The sequence below is a fragment of the Babylonia areolata genome, chromosome 29 (assembly GCF_041734735.1).
Source record: "Babylonia areolata isolate BAREFJ2019XMU chromosome 29, ASM4173473v1, whole genome shotgun sequence".
In the NCBI taxonomy this organism is placed as follows: domain Eukaryota; kingdom Metazoa; phylum Mollusca; class Gastropoda; order Neogastropoda; family Buccinidae; genus Babylonia; species Babylonia areolata.
Genome location: NC_134904.1, coordinates 8,473,516 through 8,493,515, shown reverse-complemented (window position 1 = coordinate 8,493,515; position 20,000 = coordinate 8,473,516). Strand labels below are relative to the sequence as shown.

Sequence of the window (20,000 nt, the reverse complement as noted above, 5' to 3'; positions counted from 1 at the left end):
TGCACACACATGCATACACTCACACACACATACACACACACACACACACACACACACACACACACACACACACAGAGCAGTGCTATCAAGTCTCCCACAAAATGAAGATGAAAGCATTCTGTCCATCTCTCCAGCTTCCCCTTACCCATAAACTTTGAGCTTTCTGTTGAAGAGATTCACTGAAGCAGATGACATAACTGCAATCACACAACAAAGACATTGAATCATAAGTTTCTCCCCTGAAAACACAACAAAAGCATCAACGACACTTTTTTTTTAATTTTATAAATATGCATGCATGTGCACACACACACACACACACACACACGCACACACACACACACACACACACACACACAAACATTCTATCACATAACAACACATGACAAAAAACAAAAACAAAGAATAATCAACACACTGAAGCATTCGGTGAACGAAGTATACGCAAGGAGGAACTGAACTTAAAAACAGCAAGAAACTAGAAACACATCTGAGACCCTCTCTAACCAAAAAATTTCATTTAACCACCGTGAAATATCAACAAAATTCACCCCTCTAACCAAACATTTTCATTTGACAACTGTGAAATATCAACAAAATTCACCCCTCTAACCAAACATTTTCATTTGACAACTGTGAAATATCAACAAAATTCATCCCTCTAACCAAACATATTTATTTCACCACTGTGAAATATCAACAAAATTCACCCCTCTAACCAAACATGTTTAGTCAACCACCGTGAAATATCAACAAAATTCACCCCTCTAACCAAACATTTTCATTTAACAACTGTGAAATATCAACAAAATTCATCCCTCTAACCAAACATGTTTATTCAACCATCGTGAAATATCAACAAAATTCACCCCTTCTAACCAGACATTTTCATTTGACAACTGTGAAGATATCAACAAAATTCACCCCTCCAACCAAACATGTTTATTTCACCACCGTGAAATATCAACAAAATTCACCCCTCCAACCAAACATGTTTAGTCAACCACCGTGAAATATCAACAAAATTCACCCTTCTAACCAAACATGTTTATTCAACAACTGTGAAATATCAACAAAATTCACCCCTCTAACCAAACATGTTTAGTCAACCACCGTGAAATATAAACAAAATTCACCCCTCGAACCAAACATCTTTCTTCAACCACTGTGAAATATCAACAAAATTCACCCTTCTAACCAAACATGTTCAGTCAACCACCATGAAATATAAACAAAATTCACCACTCTAACCAAACATGTTTATTTCACCACTGTGAAATATCAACAAAATTCATCCCTCTAACCAAACATGTTTATTTAACCACTGTGAAATATCAACAAAATTCACCCCTCTAACCAAACATGTTTATTTCACCACTGTGAAATATCAACAAAATTCACCCCTTCTAACCAAATATTTTCATATGACAACTGTGAAATGTCAACAAAATTCACCCTTCTAACCAAACATGTTTAGTCAACCACCGTGAAATATCAACAAAATTCACCCTTCTAACCAAACATGTTTAGTCAACCACCGTGAAATATCAACAAAATTCACCCCTCTAACCAAACATGTTTATTTAACCACCGTGAAATACACTTATGAGTTTGCGCCATATAAGCACTATTATTATCATTATCATTAAATATCAACAAAATTCCAGTTGGTTAACAATGTAGGTGCTGGTATAATGATTCCAGTATGTATTTACGTGACACTCATACTCAAACAATTGCCAGCAAAAACATAAGTCACACAGTAAACACTTGTTGAAAGCACTTCACAGCATTTCCAGGATGATAAGACTGTCAGAAAAACAAACAACCCCCCCCCCCCCCACCCCCACCATCACCATTAACGCATACACAAACATATGCGTGCTAACACAAGTGTGCAAATGCACACACACACACACACACACACACACACACACACACACACACACACACACACTAACAAAGAACTGGGAATGCTTCACCGCTTTCAAACAAAAACAACACACTGATAGTCAGACAACTTACAAGAAAAAAACCAAACATTATACAGAGTGTGTAAGGGAGCCTAAAAGAAAAAACAAACAAACATTATACAGAGTATGTAACTGAGCCTAAAAGAAAAAAACCAAACATTATACAGAGTGTGTAAGGGAGCCTAAAAGAAAAACAAACAAACATTATACAGAGTGTGTAAGGGAGCCTAAAAGAAAAAAACAAACATTATACAGAGTGTGTAAGGGAGCCTAAAAGAAAAAAACAAACATTATACAGAGTGTGTAAGGGATCCTAAAAGAAAAAAAACAAACATTATACAGAGTGTGTAAGGGATCCTAAAAGAAAAAACCAAACATTATACAGAGTGTGTAAGGGATCCTAAAAGAAAAAACCAAACATTATACAGAGAGTGTAAGGGATCCTAAAAGAAAAAAAACAAACATTATACAGAGTGTGTAAGGGATCCTAAAAGAAAAACAAACAAACATTATACAGAGTGTGTAAGGGAGCCTAAAAGAAAAAACCCAAACATTATACAGAGTGTGTAAGGGAGCCTGAAAGAAAAACAAACATTATACAGAGTGTGTAAGGGTGCCTAAAAGAAAAAACAACAACAAACATTATACAGAGTGTGTAAGGGAGCCTAAAAGAAAAAACAAACAAACATTATACAGAGAATGTATAAGGGAGCCTAAAAGAAAAAACAAACAAACATTATACAGAGTGTGTAAGGGAGCCTAAAAGAAAAAAACCAAACATTATACAGAGTGTGTAAGGGAGCCTAAAAGAAAAACAAACAAACATTATACAGAGTGTGTAAGGGAGCCTAAAAGAAAAACAAACAAACATTATACAGAGTGTGTAACCGAACCTAAAAGAAAAAAAAACAACACTTTTATCTACCAATGTCTGACAAGTGTGTCGATCAGTGAAGGGCTGTCGTCTCACTGTGATAAAACTGAGCTCATCGGTCAGGAAGTCAGTTAACATTCTTCAGTCGGACTTCTTGAGACTGCATCAACTATGCTCGGCAACATCAGTGACATGACACCACTTGAAGATCCATGAAAGGTTACAACTGTACTTGACGTTCATTCCACAGGGATGTCAAGTCACTGAGGTCACCAGAAAATGGGGTTAAGGGTGCCACTAAAGGGGTTAAGTATGCTCCAGTTTGATCAGCAGACTGGGTGGAAGCAGAAAGAGTACTTCATGGGCATGTTATTACAGATTGGGCAGTAACATTAAAAAAACAGAATATTTCATGGGCATGACTCTCACCACCACCACCACCACATCAAAGACACACCACACCTCTCACCTGACTCTCACCACCACATCAAAGACACACCACACCTCTCACCTGACTCTCACCACCACCACCACATCAAAGACACACCACACCTCTCACCTGACTCTCACCACCACCACCACCACATCAAAGACACATCACACCTCTCACCTGGCTCTCATGACGGCCAGGGTCATGACAGACATGCGATGTTCATCTTTGTGGAACTCATTCACGTCAGTGCCCCCCAGGATCAGGATGTAGGGCACCTTGCAGTCTGCACACAAACATCAACAACAATGATCATAATTAACTCAAGAAGAAGAGGAAGAAGAGGAAGAAGAAGGAGAAGATCATTTTCATCATCATCATCATCATACCAATTACAGTACATTTACATAATATTTTGAAACCTATCAAGTGCTTTACAGTAACAATTCAGTTGGACATAAAGCATGACAACAATAGACACACACACACACAGACTGACACAAACACAAACACACACACACACACAAACACACATACAGAAACACACACACACACACACACACACACACACACACAGACTCACACACATGCAAGTACCCCCCCCCCCCCCAACACACACACACACACAACCACAGCCATCACCAACACCACCACCATCAACAGCTCCAAAAGATGACAACAGCCACCTGCCCTCCCCCCTGGCCCCCCCACCAGCCCCCTGCCCCCCATACACACACCCTCCCCCTCCTCCCCACACCCCTCCCACCTTTGAGAATCCTGCCGGTGCGGAAGGCGTGGATGCCGATGAGGAGATCCACCTGGTGCTGGTGCAACACCCGGTTCACCTCCCCCTCCCCTCCCCCCTTCTCCAGCTCCTGGATGTCCCACAGCTGACAGGTGTGGCCCCTCTTCACCAGGTGGCACCTGGACACACACCATGACACCTGTACACACCATGACACCTGGACACACCATGATACCTGTACACACCATGACACCTGATGTCCCACAGCTGACAGCTGTGGTGTGGCCCATCTTCACCAGGTGGCACCTGGACACACACCATGACACCTGTACACACACTGTGACACCTGGACACACACCATGACACCTGTACACACTATGACACCTGTACACACCATGACACCTGATGTCCCACAGCTGACAGGTGTGGCCCCTCTTCACCAGGTGGCACCTGGACACACACCATGACACCTGTACACACCATGACACCTGGACACGCACCATGACACCTGTACACACCATGATACCTGTACACACCATGACACCTGATGTCCCACAGCTGACAGGTGTGGTGTGGCCCCTCTTCACCAGGTGGCACCTGGACACACACCATGACACCTGTACACACCATGACACCTGGACACACACCATGACACCTGTACACACCATGATACCTGTACACACCATGACACCTGATGTCCCACAGCTGACAGGTGTGGTGTGGCCCCTCTTCACCAGGTGACACCTGGACACACACCATGACACCTGGACACACACCATGACACCTGGACACACACTGTGACACCTGATGTCCCACAGCTGACAGGTGTGGTGTGGCCCCTCTTCACCAGGTGGCACCTGGACACACACCATGACACCTGTACACACCATGACACCTGGACACACACCATGACACCTGGACACACACCATGACACCTGGACACACACTATGACACCTGATGTCCCACAGCTGACAGGTGTGGTGTGGCCCCTCTTCACCAGGTGGCACCTGGACACACACCATGACACCTGTACACACCATGACACCTGGACACGCACCATGACACCTGTACACACCATGATACCTGTACACACCATGACACCTGATGTCCCAGAGCTGGCAGGTGTGGTGTGGCCCCTCTTCACCAGGTGACACCTGGACACACACCATGACACCTGGACACACACCATGACACCTGGACACACACCATGACACCTGTACACACCATGATACCTGTACACACCATGACACCTGATGTCCCACAGCTGACAGGTGTGGTGTGGCCCCTCTTCACCAGGTGGCACCTGGACACACACCATGACACTATGACACCTGGACACACACCATGACACCATGACACACACCATGACACCTGGACACACACTGTGACACCTGATGTCCCACAGCTGACAGGTGTTTTACGTGTGCTAAGTGCATGCTTCACACAGGATTTCGCTTTATTGTCTCATCCGAATGACTAGCGTCCAGACCACCACTTAAAGTCTTAGTGGAGGGGGAGAAAATACTGGCGATTGTGCAGTGATTTGAATCAGTGTGCTCAGAATCTCTCGCTTCTTAGGCAGATGCGTTACCTCTAGGCCATCACTCCACTGCTGTGTCCCTGTCATGGCTGACAAATCCTGAACAAACACATTAGTGCTGTACCATGGCTGACAAATCCTGAACAAACACAACATTAGTGCTGTGTCATGGCTGACAAATCCTGAACAAACACATTAGTGCTGTACCATGGCTGACAAATCCTGAACAAACACAACATTAGTGCTGTGTCATGGCTGACAAATCCTGAACAAACACAACATTAGTGCTGTGTCATGGCTGACAAATCCTGAACAAACACAACATTAGTGCTGGTTCCCTGTCATGGCTGACAAATCCTGAACAAACACATTAGTGCTGTGTCATGGCTGACAAATCCTGAACAAACACAACATTAGTGATGTGTCATGGCTGACAAATCCTGAACAAACACATTAGTGGCTGACAAATCCTGAACAAACACAACATTAGTGCTGTGTCATGGCTGACAAATCCTGAACAAACACATTAGTGCTGGTTCCCTGTCATAGCTGACAAATCCTGAACAAACACAACATTAGTGCTGGTTCCCTGTCATGGCTGACAAATCCTGAACAAAAACATTAGTGCTGTACCATGGCTGACAAATCCTGAACAAACACAACATTAGTGCTGTACCATGGCTGACAAATCCTGAACAAACACAACATTAGTGCTGTGTCATGGCTGACAAATCCTGAACAAACACATTAGTGCTGTGTCATGGCTGACAAATCCTTAATAAACACATTAGTGCTGTGTCGTGGGTGACAAATCCTGAACAAACATATTAGTGCTGTGTCATGGCTGACAAATCCTGAACAAACACATTAGTGCTGTGTTGTGGGTGACAAATCCTGAACAAACACAACATTAGTGCTGTGTCATGGCTGACAAATCCTGAACAAACACAACATTAGTGCTGTGTCATGGCTGACAAATCCTGAACAAACACAACATTAGTGATGTTTCCCTCTCATGGCCCAGTGGTGTGGAACATGGTGCCTTTCTCAGTCCCTCACATGGATACCCAAGTTCAATTCTTTAATGGTCTCACAAAACACACCTCTTCCATTCTGCCTACCATCTTACTGACTGATGAGTTTCTTGAACTTCTGCTCTGTGTGAGTGAGAGAGAGAGATAGAGAGATAGATAGATAAAGAGAGAGAGAGAGAGAGAGAGAGAGAGAGAGAGAGAGAGAGAGAGAGAGAGAGAGTGTGTGTGTGTGTGTGTGTGTGTCTACATGTTCGTGCATGCACACACTTCTTTGTGTATGGCATGTTCCACTCGAATACATGCCTAATGATGAATGCATAACCTTTACTATAAACAGCACGAGCTGCCTGTGTGGGAGGTGTGACCATCACCAATCTGCATCATTCAGCACATCAGACACTACAGTCCTGTTTCATGTGACCTGGACGATGGGCGCCATAGCCGAATGGTTAAAGCGTTGGACTTTCGATCTCAGGGTCTCGGGTTCGAATCCCGGTGACGGCGCCTGGTGGGTAAAGGGTGGAGATTTTTACGATCTCCCAGGTCAACATATGTGCAGACCTGCCAGTGCCTGAACCCCCTTCGTGTGTATGCGCAAGCATAAGATCAAATACGCACGTTAAATGTCCTGTAATCAATGTCAGCGTTCGGTGGGTTATGGAAACAAGAATATACTCAGCATGCACACCCCCGAAAACGGAGTATGGCTGCCTACATGGCGGGGTAAAAATGGTCATACACGTAAAAGCCCACTCGCGTATATACCAGTGAACGTGGGAGCTGAAGCCCACGAACGCAGAAGAAGAAGAAGAAGAAGATGTGACGTGGACGTGAGCGAAAGAAGAGGCAGGGATTTCACAACGACCGGCCATAAACCTCTCAGCTGACTGACCGGAGCTGACCCTCTCCATCGATCAGTCACAGTAGCCGATGCTCTCTCTGACAGCAGGGGGGGGGGGGGGGGGGGGGGGGGGGGAGGAGGATCACACCTGTGGTCTCCTCTCGATCTGAGTTTTCCTGGGATTTACCTGCGGCACCAGGTGTGTGAAATGGGGGACAGCTTTCACAGCAAATGTCAGCCGTCAGCAGATGCATCTCCTTAAAGTCTGATGTCACAGCTGGTAAGATGCTTCATCTGTAGGTGTAAGGTGTAGTGAGCATGTGTGTGTGTGTGTGTGTGTGTGTGTGTGTGTGTGTGTGTGTGTGTGTGTATGTGTGTGTGTGTGTGTGTGTGTGTGTATGTGTGTGTGTGTGTGTGTGTGTGTGTGTATGTGTGTGTGTGTATGTGTGTGTGTGTGTGTGTGTGTGTGTGTGTGTGTGTGTGTGTGTGCATCTATCAATCTTCCTCTAAAATGTCACAGATACCACCCATACATGGACAAAAACACCATATACAGATAATATTCACACACACACACACACGCACACACACACACACACACACACTGCAACACAAACACCCAAACGCACATGTGCTGAGAGTGTGTTCAAACTTAAAATGTTCATGTTGACAGAGAACACTGGTTAAGCTGTCCCCCTCTTCAGCTGAAACAAGTTGGTCACCAGATATCTTATCAGGACACCCACACAAACTGAGACAGACAGGAAATCTTGACAGTTTGAAAACCAAAAAACAAAACAAAACAAAATGTTTCTAAGACTTTTCCCCTCTTAGTCTTACCACGCAGCCCCCCCCCCCCCCCCCCTGCCCCGCCACGCCCACCCGCACCCCCCCACCCCCCTCTCTCTCTATCATTTTTTGTGACTCATCATCCCCACATCTATCAGATTGGCTGGGTGGTTGTGTGACTCTTGTAACCTGAAAACTTAAGGTGACTGATAGGGAACTCAAATATATATATATATATATATATATATATATATATATGTATATGTATTCAGTCTTATGGACTAAAACAAATAAATGCAATAGAATGATAAATAAATGAATAAATAAAAAAATAAAAATGAAATAAATAAATAAATAAATAGATAAACGAATAAACAAATAGATAATTAACCAACAAACTAACTAAACCAAACAATCAGTCAACAAAAAGTGCAAGTTTCACAGCCACAAATCACACATTTTACTGCTTTTTACAGGCCATGGGACCGTTAACCTTTGACTTATCAGCAGTTTGCTTCTGACAGGCTCCTGTGACCAACTGAATGACCCCTTCTTGACACAGAAAACTGAATGACCCCTTCTTGACACAGAAAATTGAATGTCCCCTTCTCGACACAGAAAACTGAATGACCCCTTTTTGACACAGAAAACTGAATGACCCCTTCTTGACACAGAAAACTGAATGACCCCTTTTTGACACAGAAAATTGAATGACCCCTTCTTGACACAGAAAACTGAATGACCCCTTCTCGACACAGAAAACTGAATGACCCCTTTTTGACACAGAAAATTGAACGACCCCTTCTTGACACAGAAAACTGAATGACCCCTTTTTGACACAGAAAAAAAAAAAAAAGAGAGCAAAAAAAGTGGTTTTACTAACCTGATGCGAGAGATGGTGCTGTAGTTACCTCCCTTCAACTGGCAAGGGGACAGTAGGAAGAGTGTGCGAGGCATGTCGCCTACAGTTGTCTCCACCTTCTGCAACACTGAAAGGACAATCATCAAGTCTGAGAGAACAACATTTTTTCAACTGCCCCCCCCCCCCCACTCCCCCAGTCCCCCCACCCCACCTCCCCCCTTCAAGCTAAAGGTGGTGTGAAATGTAATTTTGCTGTATTGGTGTGGAATTTCATGTGAAATTATAATGGAGACAATGTTGAAAAGAAAATATAACCTTCTATGCAAACATTGCAAGGGGGAAAAAAACCCCAAAAAACCAAAACAATCATGTCCCACCCACAATCTGATCTCTTGTCTAATACATCATGTCACATCCACAATCACTTCTCATATCTAATTAAGCACCTGTTACAATTACAAAGGTATGAAACTAACACACACAACCCCCCCCCCCCCCCCCCCCCGCATCATAAAACTGCTGGGACGCTCACACTTACACCTACACACACACACTTACAGTTACACACACACAAACACACATACACACACCTACACACACACATCTACATACACACATAAGCACACATACACACACACACTTACAGTTACACACACACAAACACACATACACACACACACACACACACACACAGAGTCTCACACACACACACACACACACACACACAAACACACATACACACTCTCTCTCTCTCTCTCTCTCTAAATATAAGTACCATTTGTGTATCACACATCATTACATTTTACATATGTATGCATGTATACCTTCACAGACTTAAATGTTAATGGTAAAAACAACAACAACAATGTATTCAAAAACAAAATGTATATATATACTATATATCCAGGACAAAAATTAGGAGGAAAATGCAAATATATATATGAAGATGAAGTAAAAATAAACATAAAGAAATCAAAGACTTTAACAAAACAAATAATACTTAAATCTATATAACTGTTTTTTTTCTCATGCAAGCATGCACAGAGCTATGGAAGGCCAGCATGACAGAATAAATCAGGACTGACATATGACAGTGTGTGGCACATGAACAATCAGTCACTGTCTTGTTACACAGTGTCTCTCTGTGTGTGTGTGTGTGTGTGTGTGTGTGTATGAGGGTTTTATCTTCATCTATCTTTATCTTCGTATATTCACATTAAGTGTTTTTAGACGGATGTGTATGAGGGTGTATGTGTGTGTATGAGGGTGTATGTGTGAGTGAGTGTGTGTGTGTGTGTGTGTGTGTGTGTGTGTGTGTGTGTGTGTGTGTGTGTGTGTGTGTGTTTGAGAGGGTGTATGTTTGAGTGTGTGTATGTTTGAGTGTGTGTGTGTATACATGAGAGTGTGTGGAGGGGTGGGTGGGTGGGTGGGGGAAGGGGCACATGACCAATCAGTCACTGTCTTGTTACATAGTGTGTGTGTGTGTGTGTGTGTGTGTGTGTGTGTGTGTGTGTCTGTGTGTGTGTGTGTGTGTGTGTGTGTGTGTGTGTGAGTGTGTTTGTTTGTGAGGGTGTGAGTGTGTTTGTTTGTGAGGGTGTGGGTGGGTGGGTGAGTGTGTGTGGGTGAGTGTGTGTGTGTGTGTGTGTGTGTGTGTGTGTGTGTGTGTGTGTGTGTGTCTGTCTGTGTGTGTGTGTCTGTTTGAGTCTCAGTGTGTCAATGTGTCTGTGTACATGTGTCTGTGTCATGCTTAGGTGTGGGGGTGCACACACACATGCATTGAGAGTACTAAAAATGTGGGGAAAAAAGGAAGAAAAATAAAAAAATAAAAATAAAGAACGAAAAACAAAACAAAACAAAACAACCGAACCAACAGACCTTGAAAGCCAGTCAGCACCAGTGCACACAGGCACGCCACTTCTCACGTCACACAACACAGTTCTATCACAATTAACTCTTGGACAACTAACCCCTCAGTTAACACTGTTACAATACACTTCAGCTCTAATGATGACCTCACTTGACTCCTCTTTTTTTTCTTTCTCTCTATTGTTACAGAGTTATGCGATATTTTCTGGCGAACAAATCACACTGGACTCCGCACAGGCCAAATAAATACTATAGATTCTAACACTGAACTTCAGAACTGTTAACATAATCCCCAGAACTACCGAAGGAAGTGATCCGTAAAGCACACACAGCATAGCTCACCTTCCCACACGCCACCCCGGTCTATGGGTACTCTTTTTCTTTCTTTCTTTTTTTTTTTCCAGATCTTTTTTACAGGCGGTCTGTCCAAACACACTAACCTGCTGTGCGTGCACTCGCAGTGCCGGTGTGCCTCTCCATCTCCCCCCACACGTGAGTTATTCCCCTTGCACCATTTTACGGAGAAAGGGCCATTTTTTCGTTCTGCGTTGCCGATCCTTTTAATCGGGATGTGCCTGCTCGCATCACGCACGTAGATTTACGTGACAAAACCACCTGGCCTCCTCGATTAAACGGCAGCAGCTGTGCAGCGGTAACGAATTCTCATAAATTTCTACGCTTGTTGCCCCAAACTGTATCAGTGAGAAACGGTTCCATGTCCGCTACACAGAAGACGTGGCCAGCGCCACACGCAGTTTGTGTTAATTCCTGGGGTTTTCTTTTGCCTGGAGTGTAAAATCTCTCTCTTGTGTCGTCTTGGGAATAGTTGTGGGTCCACGTACAAAGCTCACAGCACGATGATCTGCCCGCGTGCTCTGCAGCGTGCTCCGTGGACTCACCATTGCATCACACGTGCACGTTCACTGGAGCGCAAAGAGCTGGCAGCGAGGAGGCGTATGGGGGTGGGGAGAGGGGTGGGGAGGGCGGAGCCAGCAGAGACAGCACAGGACCAGGAGGGGAAGAAAACCACTGTCACTCTGGCTCCATGAACACACAGAAGCCACATCAGTCATGGTCATATCGACCCTTCTTTTTTTTCTTTTTCTTTTTTTTGAGAGCTCACATTTTTAGATGTACGCGATTGCAGATGCAGTTTAATAAAACAAAAAGAAAAGATAAAAACAGAAGAGAAAAAAATGAAAAAGGAGGTAAAAAAAAAAAGGACGAGACTAAAGTTTGCTATAAAAAGCTAAAAAAAGAAAAAACTGTTAAAAAAAAAAGAGAAAAAATGTTTCCGCTGGGGCTCGAACCCAGGACCTTCCGCGTGTTAGGCGGATGTGATAACCACTACACTACGGAAACAACTGCTTTATGAAGCCGATAATATCTATACATAGTTACTTTCCATAGTAACTTCAGTCCCTTGCAGAGGACACGTGGTTTCCAATGTGTGCATGCTGATCGGTTTTGGCGAAAAGAAAACATTCACACAACCTGCATCAGATTGTTCGTGACTGCGCAACACAGTTTAAGTTCTGATTAAATCCGCCATGGGCGTAAAATCGCCTTCACGGCTCGATCCGTTTCTGTGTTTGGGTAATGTCCTAGTTTCGTTTCCAGTTTCAGTAGTAGTAGTAGTAGTAGGGACGGTGTCTGGTAACACCTAGACCGCAAGGTCTAATATTTGTCCCCTCTTGGTTTTGGTATTGATTGTTTTTGCGTAGGTCGGTCGTACTTAATGGGGTTTCTACTCATCATAGCCATAAAATAGTTCTCAGTCTAGCTGGGGCAGTTTGTCAATCAGGTTCTTGAACTCATTCACAGATTTTGCAAATTTAACGGATTCCAGGGGTTAACGACTCTAAAAGAAAATGAGAATATGCGCTTATTGGTTCTGGCATGCATTACAAACAGTTTTCCTGCAGAGTTTCTAGTGACATTTACAGGTGCATAGGAAAACAAAGACTGCAAATCAACATCATCATAACCGTGGACAATTTTAAACATCTGTATAAGATCACCTCGTAGTCGTCTACCCTTCAGTGAATGAAGGTTCAAAAATTTTAGTCGGTCATGATAATTCATTTCTTTGCATTCCTTCAGCATGAGGTGCAGTTTCAACCAGGTCCAATGACACAGCGGAAGGTGAGGGCGAGAGGAGGAGGGGGTGCAGAGGGTTGGGGTGGCAAAAATGCGGGGAAGAGGTGGGGAAATCAGAAGTGGGTAGGGGTGAGGAGGGAACGTGGGGAAACGGAGACAGCAAAGCTAGAGCTGTGGGCTTACACACCAAGTGTGTGTGTGTGTGTGTGTGTGTGTGTGTGTGTGTGTGTGTGTGTGTGTGTGTGTGTGTGTGTGTGTGTGCCTGCCTGTCTGCCTGCCCGGCAGACAGTGTCTGTCTGTCACACACACACACACACACACACACACACACACACACACACACCGTACACACACGCGCAGTACTGTTCATCCATGCAATGATTATGTGGAGGTATATAACAGCTGACTTTTTTTTTTCTTTCCTGTGAACCACCACCAAAGAGAGAACTTGAGAAAGAGAGGTGGGGGGGATGGAGACAAACAAAAGAGGGAAAAAAAAAGAAAATTGAAAGATCGATAGGTAATATTTTTAATTCTTAGTGTGGGGATCATGGATCAAAGTAGCAGTAAATAACGGGCTGGAGCCGTGCCGGTCGGGGTTTATCCCCACGGACCGCTTCGCTAGCCAGCCAGAGTGGTCCGCAGCCTAGATACTGCGAAATAAAAGTCCCTTTTTTCTGTTGTTTTTTGTTTTGTTTCGTTTTGTTTTGTTTTAATGCTAACCCGGGGCGGCGGTTTCCTGGCAGGTAAGGAAACACTGAAGCGAACACAAACATCATCATCAACAATGAACAAACGGCAAACTGACCTGTCACAGTAGCCACCCCAGCGACCCAGCGAAAAAAAGAAAAAAAAAGAAAGCTGCCTGACCAACTGACCTACACTGTACACCTAAAGCGCGTACTTCAGGATTGTCGGTTTGCCTCCTTCGTCAGTGTTTGGAATCAATAAGTTTTTATTTATTTATTTATTTATTTATTTATTTATTTTTTTTTTTAGAAATAGGACTTGGAATTAGTTAATCAATCAGTCCAATGACTCTCGCATCCACTAAAAACTGACAGGCCAATACATATAACGACAAACCAGTGAAATGTTTACCGTGGCCAATCACTGACAAAGCCAACTATCCAACACTGAACAGCGTCGATGTCGATGTGTGTTTTGTCAACCTGTCCAGTCCAGAGTTCGGTTCTAGCTTCTCATGGAGGCGTCACTGCGTTCGGACAGATGCATATACGCTACACCACATATGCGAAGCAGATGCTTGACCTGCAGTGAGCAACGAAACCCAGCTGACTCGCTGAGCCAGGCCTGACCTCAGTTCAAGGGAAACACTGAGGAAGAGACCAAGTAAAATGATATATAAAGGCAAATAAAGAGATAAGTTATCAAACCATTGAACTGATTAACTGAAAATAGTAAATAAAAACGAATAAAATAAAATAAAATAAAATAAAATAAAATACAAAAAATAAAATAGAATAAAATGAAATAAAATGGGTGGAAAAAAAGGGAGGGAAAAACACACATGTTGTTATAAATAATAATAATAATTATTATTATTATTTTTTTTTAAATCGTTCGTGCGTGCGTTCTTTCTTTGCCCTGATTTTCCCGAAGCCTCTGTATCTGTACGTAAAGCAGAACTGTTCATTGTTTGTCTTATCTTCTCCAGGTTGAACCAAAGAACGGTCTCTGTGTACTCGGCTTTTCTTCACGCTTCGCAGCTTCCACGAGTTGGGGGGAGGGGGGATGTAGGGGGGTAGTGTGGGAGATGGGGATGTGTGTGTGTGTGTGTGTGTGTGTGTGTGTGTGTGTGTGTGTGTGTGTGACAGACAGACAGACACAGACAGACAGACAGAGAGGTTGGGTTCAGGATATGATGCCACAAGCACGTGGTTCTATTCCAGCGTGAACATGAACATGAACATGGACAACTTGGAGTGTGTGTGTGTGTGTGTGTGTGTGAGACACAGAGAGAGAGAGAGAGAGAATTATAAACCGTAAAGACAACGAGACAGAGACAGAGACTGACAGAGAGACAGAGACCACCTTTCCGTATGTAGGCCACGACACGAATCTGATGCCCACAGCTGACCTGGAAAGATACAATGAACTGCTCTGATATATTATTTTCTTATCTTTTAAGTTTCTTTGTTGAATTGTTCCGCCCGACAATGAAATGTCGCTGCTGGTGCCCCCCTATCAAATCCCTTTGTCCTATGCACATAATGCATGTTTGCTGCCTAGTTGCGCATGTCAGCTGTCTGCAGTGTGTTCATGACAATGAAAAACGGTTCACCCTACCGACAAGTGTGTTCATAGCAATGCAGAATGGTTCACCCTACCGACATGTGTGTTCATAACAATGAAAAAATGTTTCACCCTACTGACAAGTGTGTTCATAGCAATGCAAAATGGTTCACCCTACCGACAAGTGTGTTCATAACAATGCAAAATGGTTCACCCTACCGACAAGTGTGTTCATAACAATGCAGAATGGTTCACACTACCGATAAGTGTGTTCATAACAATGCAAAATGGTTCATCCTACCAACAAGTGTGTTCATAACAATGCAAAATGGTTCACCCTACCGCCAAGTGTGTTCATCACAATGCAAAATGGTTTTCACTACCGACAAGTGTGTTCATAACAATGAAAAAATGGTTCACCCTACTGACAAGTGTGTTCATAGCAATGCAAAATGGTTCACCCTACCGACAAGTGTGTTCATCACAATGCAAAATGGTTCACCCTACCGACAAGTGTGTTCATCACAATGCAAAACGGTTCACCCTACCGACAAACGTGTTCATAACCATGCAAAATGGTTCACCCTACCGACAAGTGTGTTCATCACAATGCACAACGGTTCACACTACCGACAAGTGTGTTCATAACCATGCAGAATGGTTCACCCTACCGACAAGTGTGTTCATAACAATGCAGAATGGTTCACCCTACCGACAAGTGTGTTCATCACAATGCAAAATGGTTCACCCTACCGACAAGTGTGTTCATAACCATGCAGAATGGTTCACCCTACCGACAAGTGTGTTCATAACAATGCAAAATGGTTCACCCTACCGACAAGTGTGTTCATCACAATGCAAAACGGTTCACCCTACCGACAAGTGTGTTCATCACAATGCAAAATGGTTCACCCTACCGACAAGTGTGTTCATAACAATGCAAAATGGTTCACCCTACCGACAGGTGTTTTCATCACAATGCAAAATGGTTCACCCTACCGACAAGTGTGTTCATCACAATGCAAAATGGTTCACCCTACCGACAAGTGTGTTCATAACAATGCAAAACGGTTCACCCTACCGACAAGTGTGTTCATCACAATGCACAATGGTTCACCCTACCGACAAGTGTGTTCATCACAATGCAAAATGGTTCACCCTACCGACAAACGTGTTCATAACAATGCAGAATGGTTCACCCTACCGACAAGTGTGTTCATAACAATGCAAAATGGTTCACCCTACCGACAAGTGTGTTCATAACAATGCAGAATGGTTCACCCTACCGACAAGTGTGTTCATAACAATGCAAAATGGTTCACCCTACCGACAAGTGTGTTCATCACAATGCAAAATGATTCACCCTACCAACAAGTGTGTTCATCACAATGCAAAATGGTTGACTCTACCGACAAGTGTGTTCATCAAAATGCAAAATGGTTGACTCTACCGACAAGTGTGTTCATAACAATGCAAAACGGTTCACCCTACCGACAAGTGTGTTCATAACAATGCACAATGGTTTACCCTGCCGACAAGTGTGTTCATCACAATTCACAATGGTTCACACTACCGACAAGTGTGTTCATAACAATGCAAAACGGTTCACCCTACCGACAAGTGTGTTCATCACAATGCACAATGGTTCACCCTACCGACAAGTGTGTTCATAACAATGCAAAATGGTTCACCCTACCGACAAGTGTGTTCATGACAATGCAAAATGGTTCACCCTCCTGACAAGTGTGTTCATAACAATGCAAAATGGTTCACCCTACCGACAAGTGTGTTCATAACAATGCAAAATGGTTAACACTAACGACAAGTGTGTTCATAACAATGCAAAATGGTTAACACTAACGACAAGTGTGTTCATAACAATGCAAAATGGTTAACACTAACGACAAGTGTGTTCATAACAATGCAAAATGGTTAACACTAACGACAAGTGTGTTCATAACAATGCAAAATGGTTAACACTAACGACAAGTGTGTTCATAACAATGCAGCATGGTTCACCATACCGACAAGTGTGTTCATAGCAATGCAGAATGGTTCACCCTACCGACAAGTGTGTTCATAGCAATGCAGAATGGTTCACCCTACCGCCAAGTGTGTTCATCACAATGCAAAATGGTTTTCACTACCGACAAGTGTGTTCATAACAATGAAAAAATGGTTCACCCTACTGACAAGTGTGTTCATAACAATGCAAAATTGTTCACCCTACCGACAAGTGTGTTCATCACAATCCACAATGGTTCACCCTACCGACAAGTGTGTTCATCACAATGCAAAATGGTTCACCCTACCGAAGGTGTGTTCATGACAATGCAAAATGGTTCACCCTACCGACAAGTGTGTTCATAACACAATGCAAAATGGTTCACCCTACCGACAAGTGTGTTCATGACAATGCAAAATGGTTCACCCTACCGACAAGTGTGTTCATAACAATGCAAAATGGTTCACCCTACCGACAAGTGTGTTCATGACAATGCAAAATGGTTGACTCTACCGACAAGTGTGTTCATAACAATGCAAAATGGTTCACCCTACCGACAAGTGTGTTCATAACAATGCAAAACAGTTCACCCTACCGACAAGTGTGTTCATCACAATGCAAAACGGTTCACCCTACCGACAAGTGTGTTCATAACACAATGCAAAATGGTTCACCCTACCGACAAGTGTGTTCATAACACAATGCAAAATGGTTCACCCTACCGACAAGTGTGTTCATAACAATGCAAAATGGTTCACCCTACCGACAAGTGTGTTCATAACAATGCAAAATGGTTCACCCTACCGACAAGTGTGTTCATAACAATGCAAAATGGTTCACACTACCGACAAGTGTGTTCATAACAATGCAAAACGGTTCACCTTACCAACAAGTGTGTTCATAGCAATGCATGGTTCACCCTACCAACAAGTGTGTTCATAACAATGCAAAATGGTTCACCCTACCAACAAGTGTGTTCATAACAATGCAGAATGGTTCACCCTACCGACAAGTGTGTTCATAACAATGCAGAATTGTTCACACTACTGACAAGTGTGTTCATAACAATGCACAATGGTTCATCCTACCAACAAGTGTGTTCATAACAATGCAAAATGGTTCACCCTATCGACAAGTCTGCTCGTCAGTGAAGGGCCGTCACTTCATTCTGATGACATTCATACCACAGGTCAGAATGTCCCACAGCCTACACCGTTTCAGTGGCATTACACTCACGCCGCTTGTTCTAAGTCCCCCAGTCACGGTCACCATTCTTTTATTTGAACTTGAATTGTCTACTTACTGTGTCATGTCATTTTCTAATTATTATTTATCAATGAATCCCCCTTCAGTAAGGGGCTCTGGCCTTATCTGAATAAAACATTCGTTCGTTCGTTCGTTCGTTATTTGAACTTGCCTCCTTGGGATTATGATTATTACTTTTCATCAGCAAAATCATTTTCATCATCAAATAACTATACAAACGCTGACACCACGCTGATATTTTACTAAGGTTCAATAGTCAAGGGGTTAAAAAGGAGAAGAAGAAGACGACGAAAACAAACTGAGATCCCAATGGGTACATCAGCCATATCCGTGTTTTGCTGAAGGAAAACTGGCTGTCATAAAGTATTTAAAAAAAAAAAAAAAAAAAAAAGCATTCAAGAGTTTTCAAGATCTACATTCAGGATTTGGGATAGAGGGACGCGGTGATTGGGGATGGAGGGACCGTCGTCACCACGTCCCTCGATCCCCCGTCATCACGTCCCTCCATCCCCCGTCACCACGTCCCTCCATCCCTAATCACCACGTCCCCCCATCCCTAATCATCACGTCCCTCCATCCCCAATCATCACGTCCCTCCATCCCTAATCATCACGTCCCTCCATCCCCCGTCATCACGTCCCTCCATCCCTAATCACCACATCCCTCCATCCCTAATCACCACATCCCTCCATCCCTAATCACCACATCCCTCCATCCCCAATCACCACATCCCTCCATCCCTAATCATCACGTCCCTCCATCCCTAATCACCACGTCCCTCCATCCCTAATCACCACGTCCCTCCATCCCCCGTCACCACGTCCCTCCATCCCTAATCATCACATCCCCCCATCCCTAATCACCACATCCCTCCATCCCCGTCACCACGTCCCTCCTTTCATAATAACCACATCCCTCCATCCCTAATCACCACATCTCTCCATCCCTAATCATCACGTCCCTCCATCCCCGTCACCACGTCCCTCCTTTCATAATAACCACATCCCTCCATCCCTACTCACCACATACCTCCAACCCCAATCATCACGTCCCTCCATCCCCAATCACCACATCCCTCCATCCCTAGTCACCACATCCCTCCATAATACCCAACATCTCCATCCTCATCACACAATCCTCTCCCACTCACTCACGACACCCCACATCCCGTCAACGACAGTCCCTCCTTTCTATAACACATCCCTCCATCCCTAATCACCACATCTTCCATCCCCCGTCATCACGTCCCTCCATCCCTAATCACCACAGTCCCTCCATCCCTACTCCCACATCCCATCATCCAATACATTCCTCCCTCGTAATCACACATCCCTAAATCCCCATCACCACATCCCTCCATCCCTATTCACCTCACGTCCCTCCATCCCAATCACCACATCCCTCCATCCCCTATCACA

The 20,000-nt window shown here is 43.8% G+C and overlaps 1 protein-coding gene and 1 non-coding gene across 3 annotated transcripts in view; both read right to left on the bottom strand.

The window, feature by feature from the left end:
• Positions 1-11,849, bottom strand: part of LOC143274903 (glycosyltransferase 1 domain-containing protein 1-like) — a 34,366-nt gene extending 22,517 nt beyond the window's left edge. The window contains exons 1-5 of one of the 2 annotated variants that reach the window (XM_076578885.1): positions 11,396-11,849; positions 9,111-9,216; positions 4,044-4,201; positions 3,458-3,563; positions 146-197 (exon numbers count right to left, since the gene is read on the bottom strand). In XM_076578885.1, coding sequence (XP_076435000.1) covers positions 146-197; positions 3,458-3,563; positions 4,044-4,201; positions 9,111-9,216; positions 11,396-11,435 — 462 coding nt within the window. In that variant the 5' untranslated portion in view covers positions 11,436-11,849. Of the gene's footprint in view, positions 1-145; positions 198-3,457; positions 3,564-4,043; positions 4,202-9,110; positions 9,217-10,964; positions 11,120-11,395 lie in introns of those variants that run through there. The other variant, XM_076578886.1, reaches the window with a different exon arrangement.
• A 395-nt stretch (positions 11,850-12,244) lies between these two features.
• On the bottom strand, positions 12,245-12,317 carry Trnav-aac (transfer RNA valine (anticodon AAC)). Its single transcript has one exon. It is a non-coding gene; the product is annotated as a tRNA-Val (tRNA).
• Between the last annotated feature and the right edge of the window lie 7,683 nt (positions 12,318-20,000).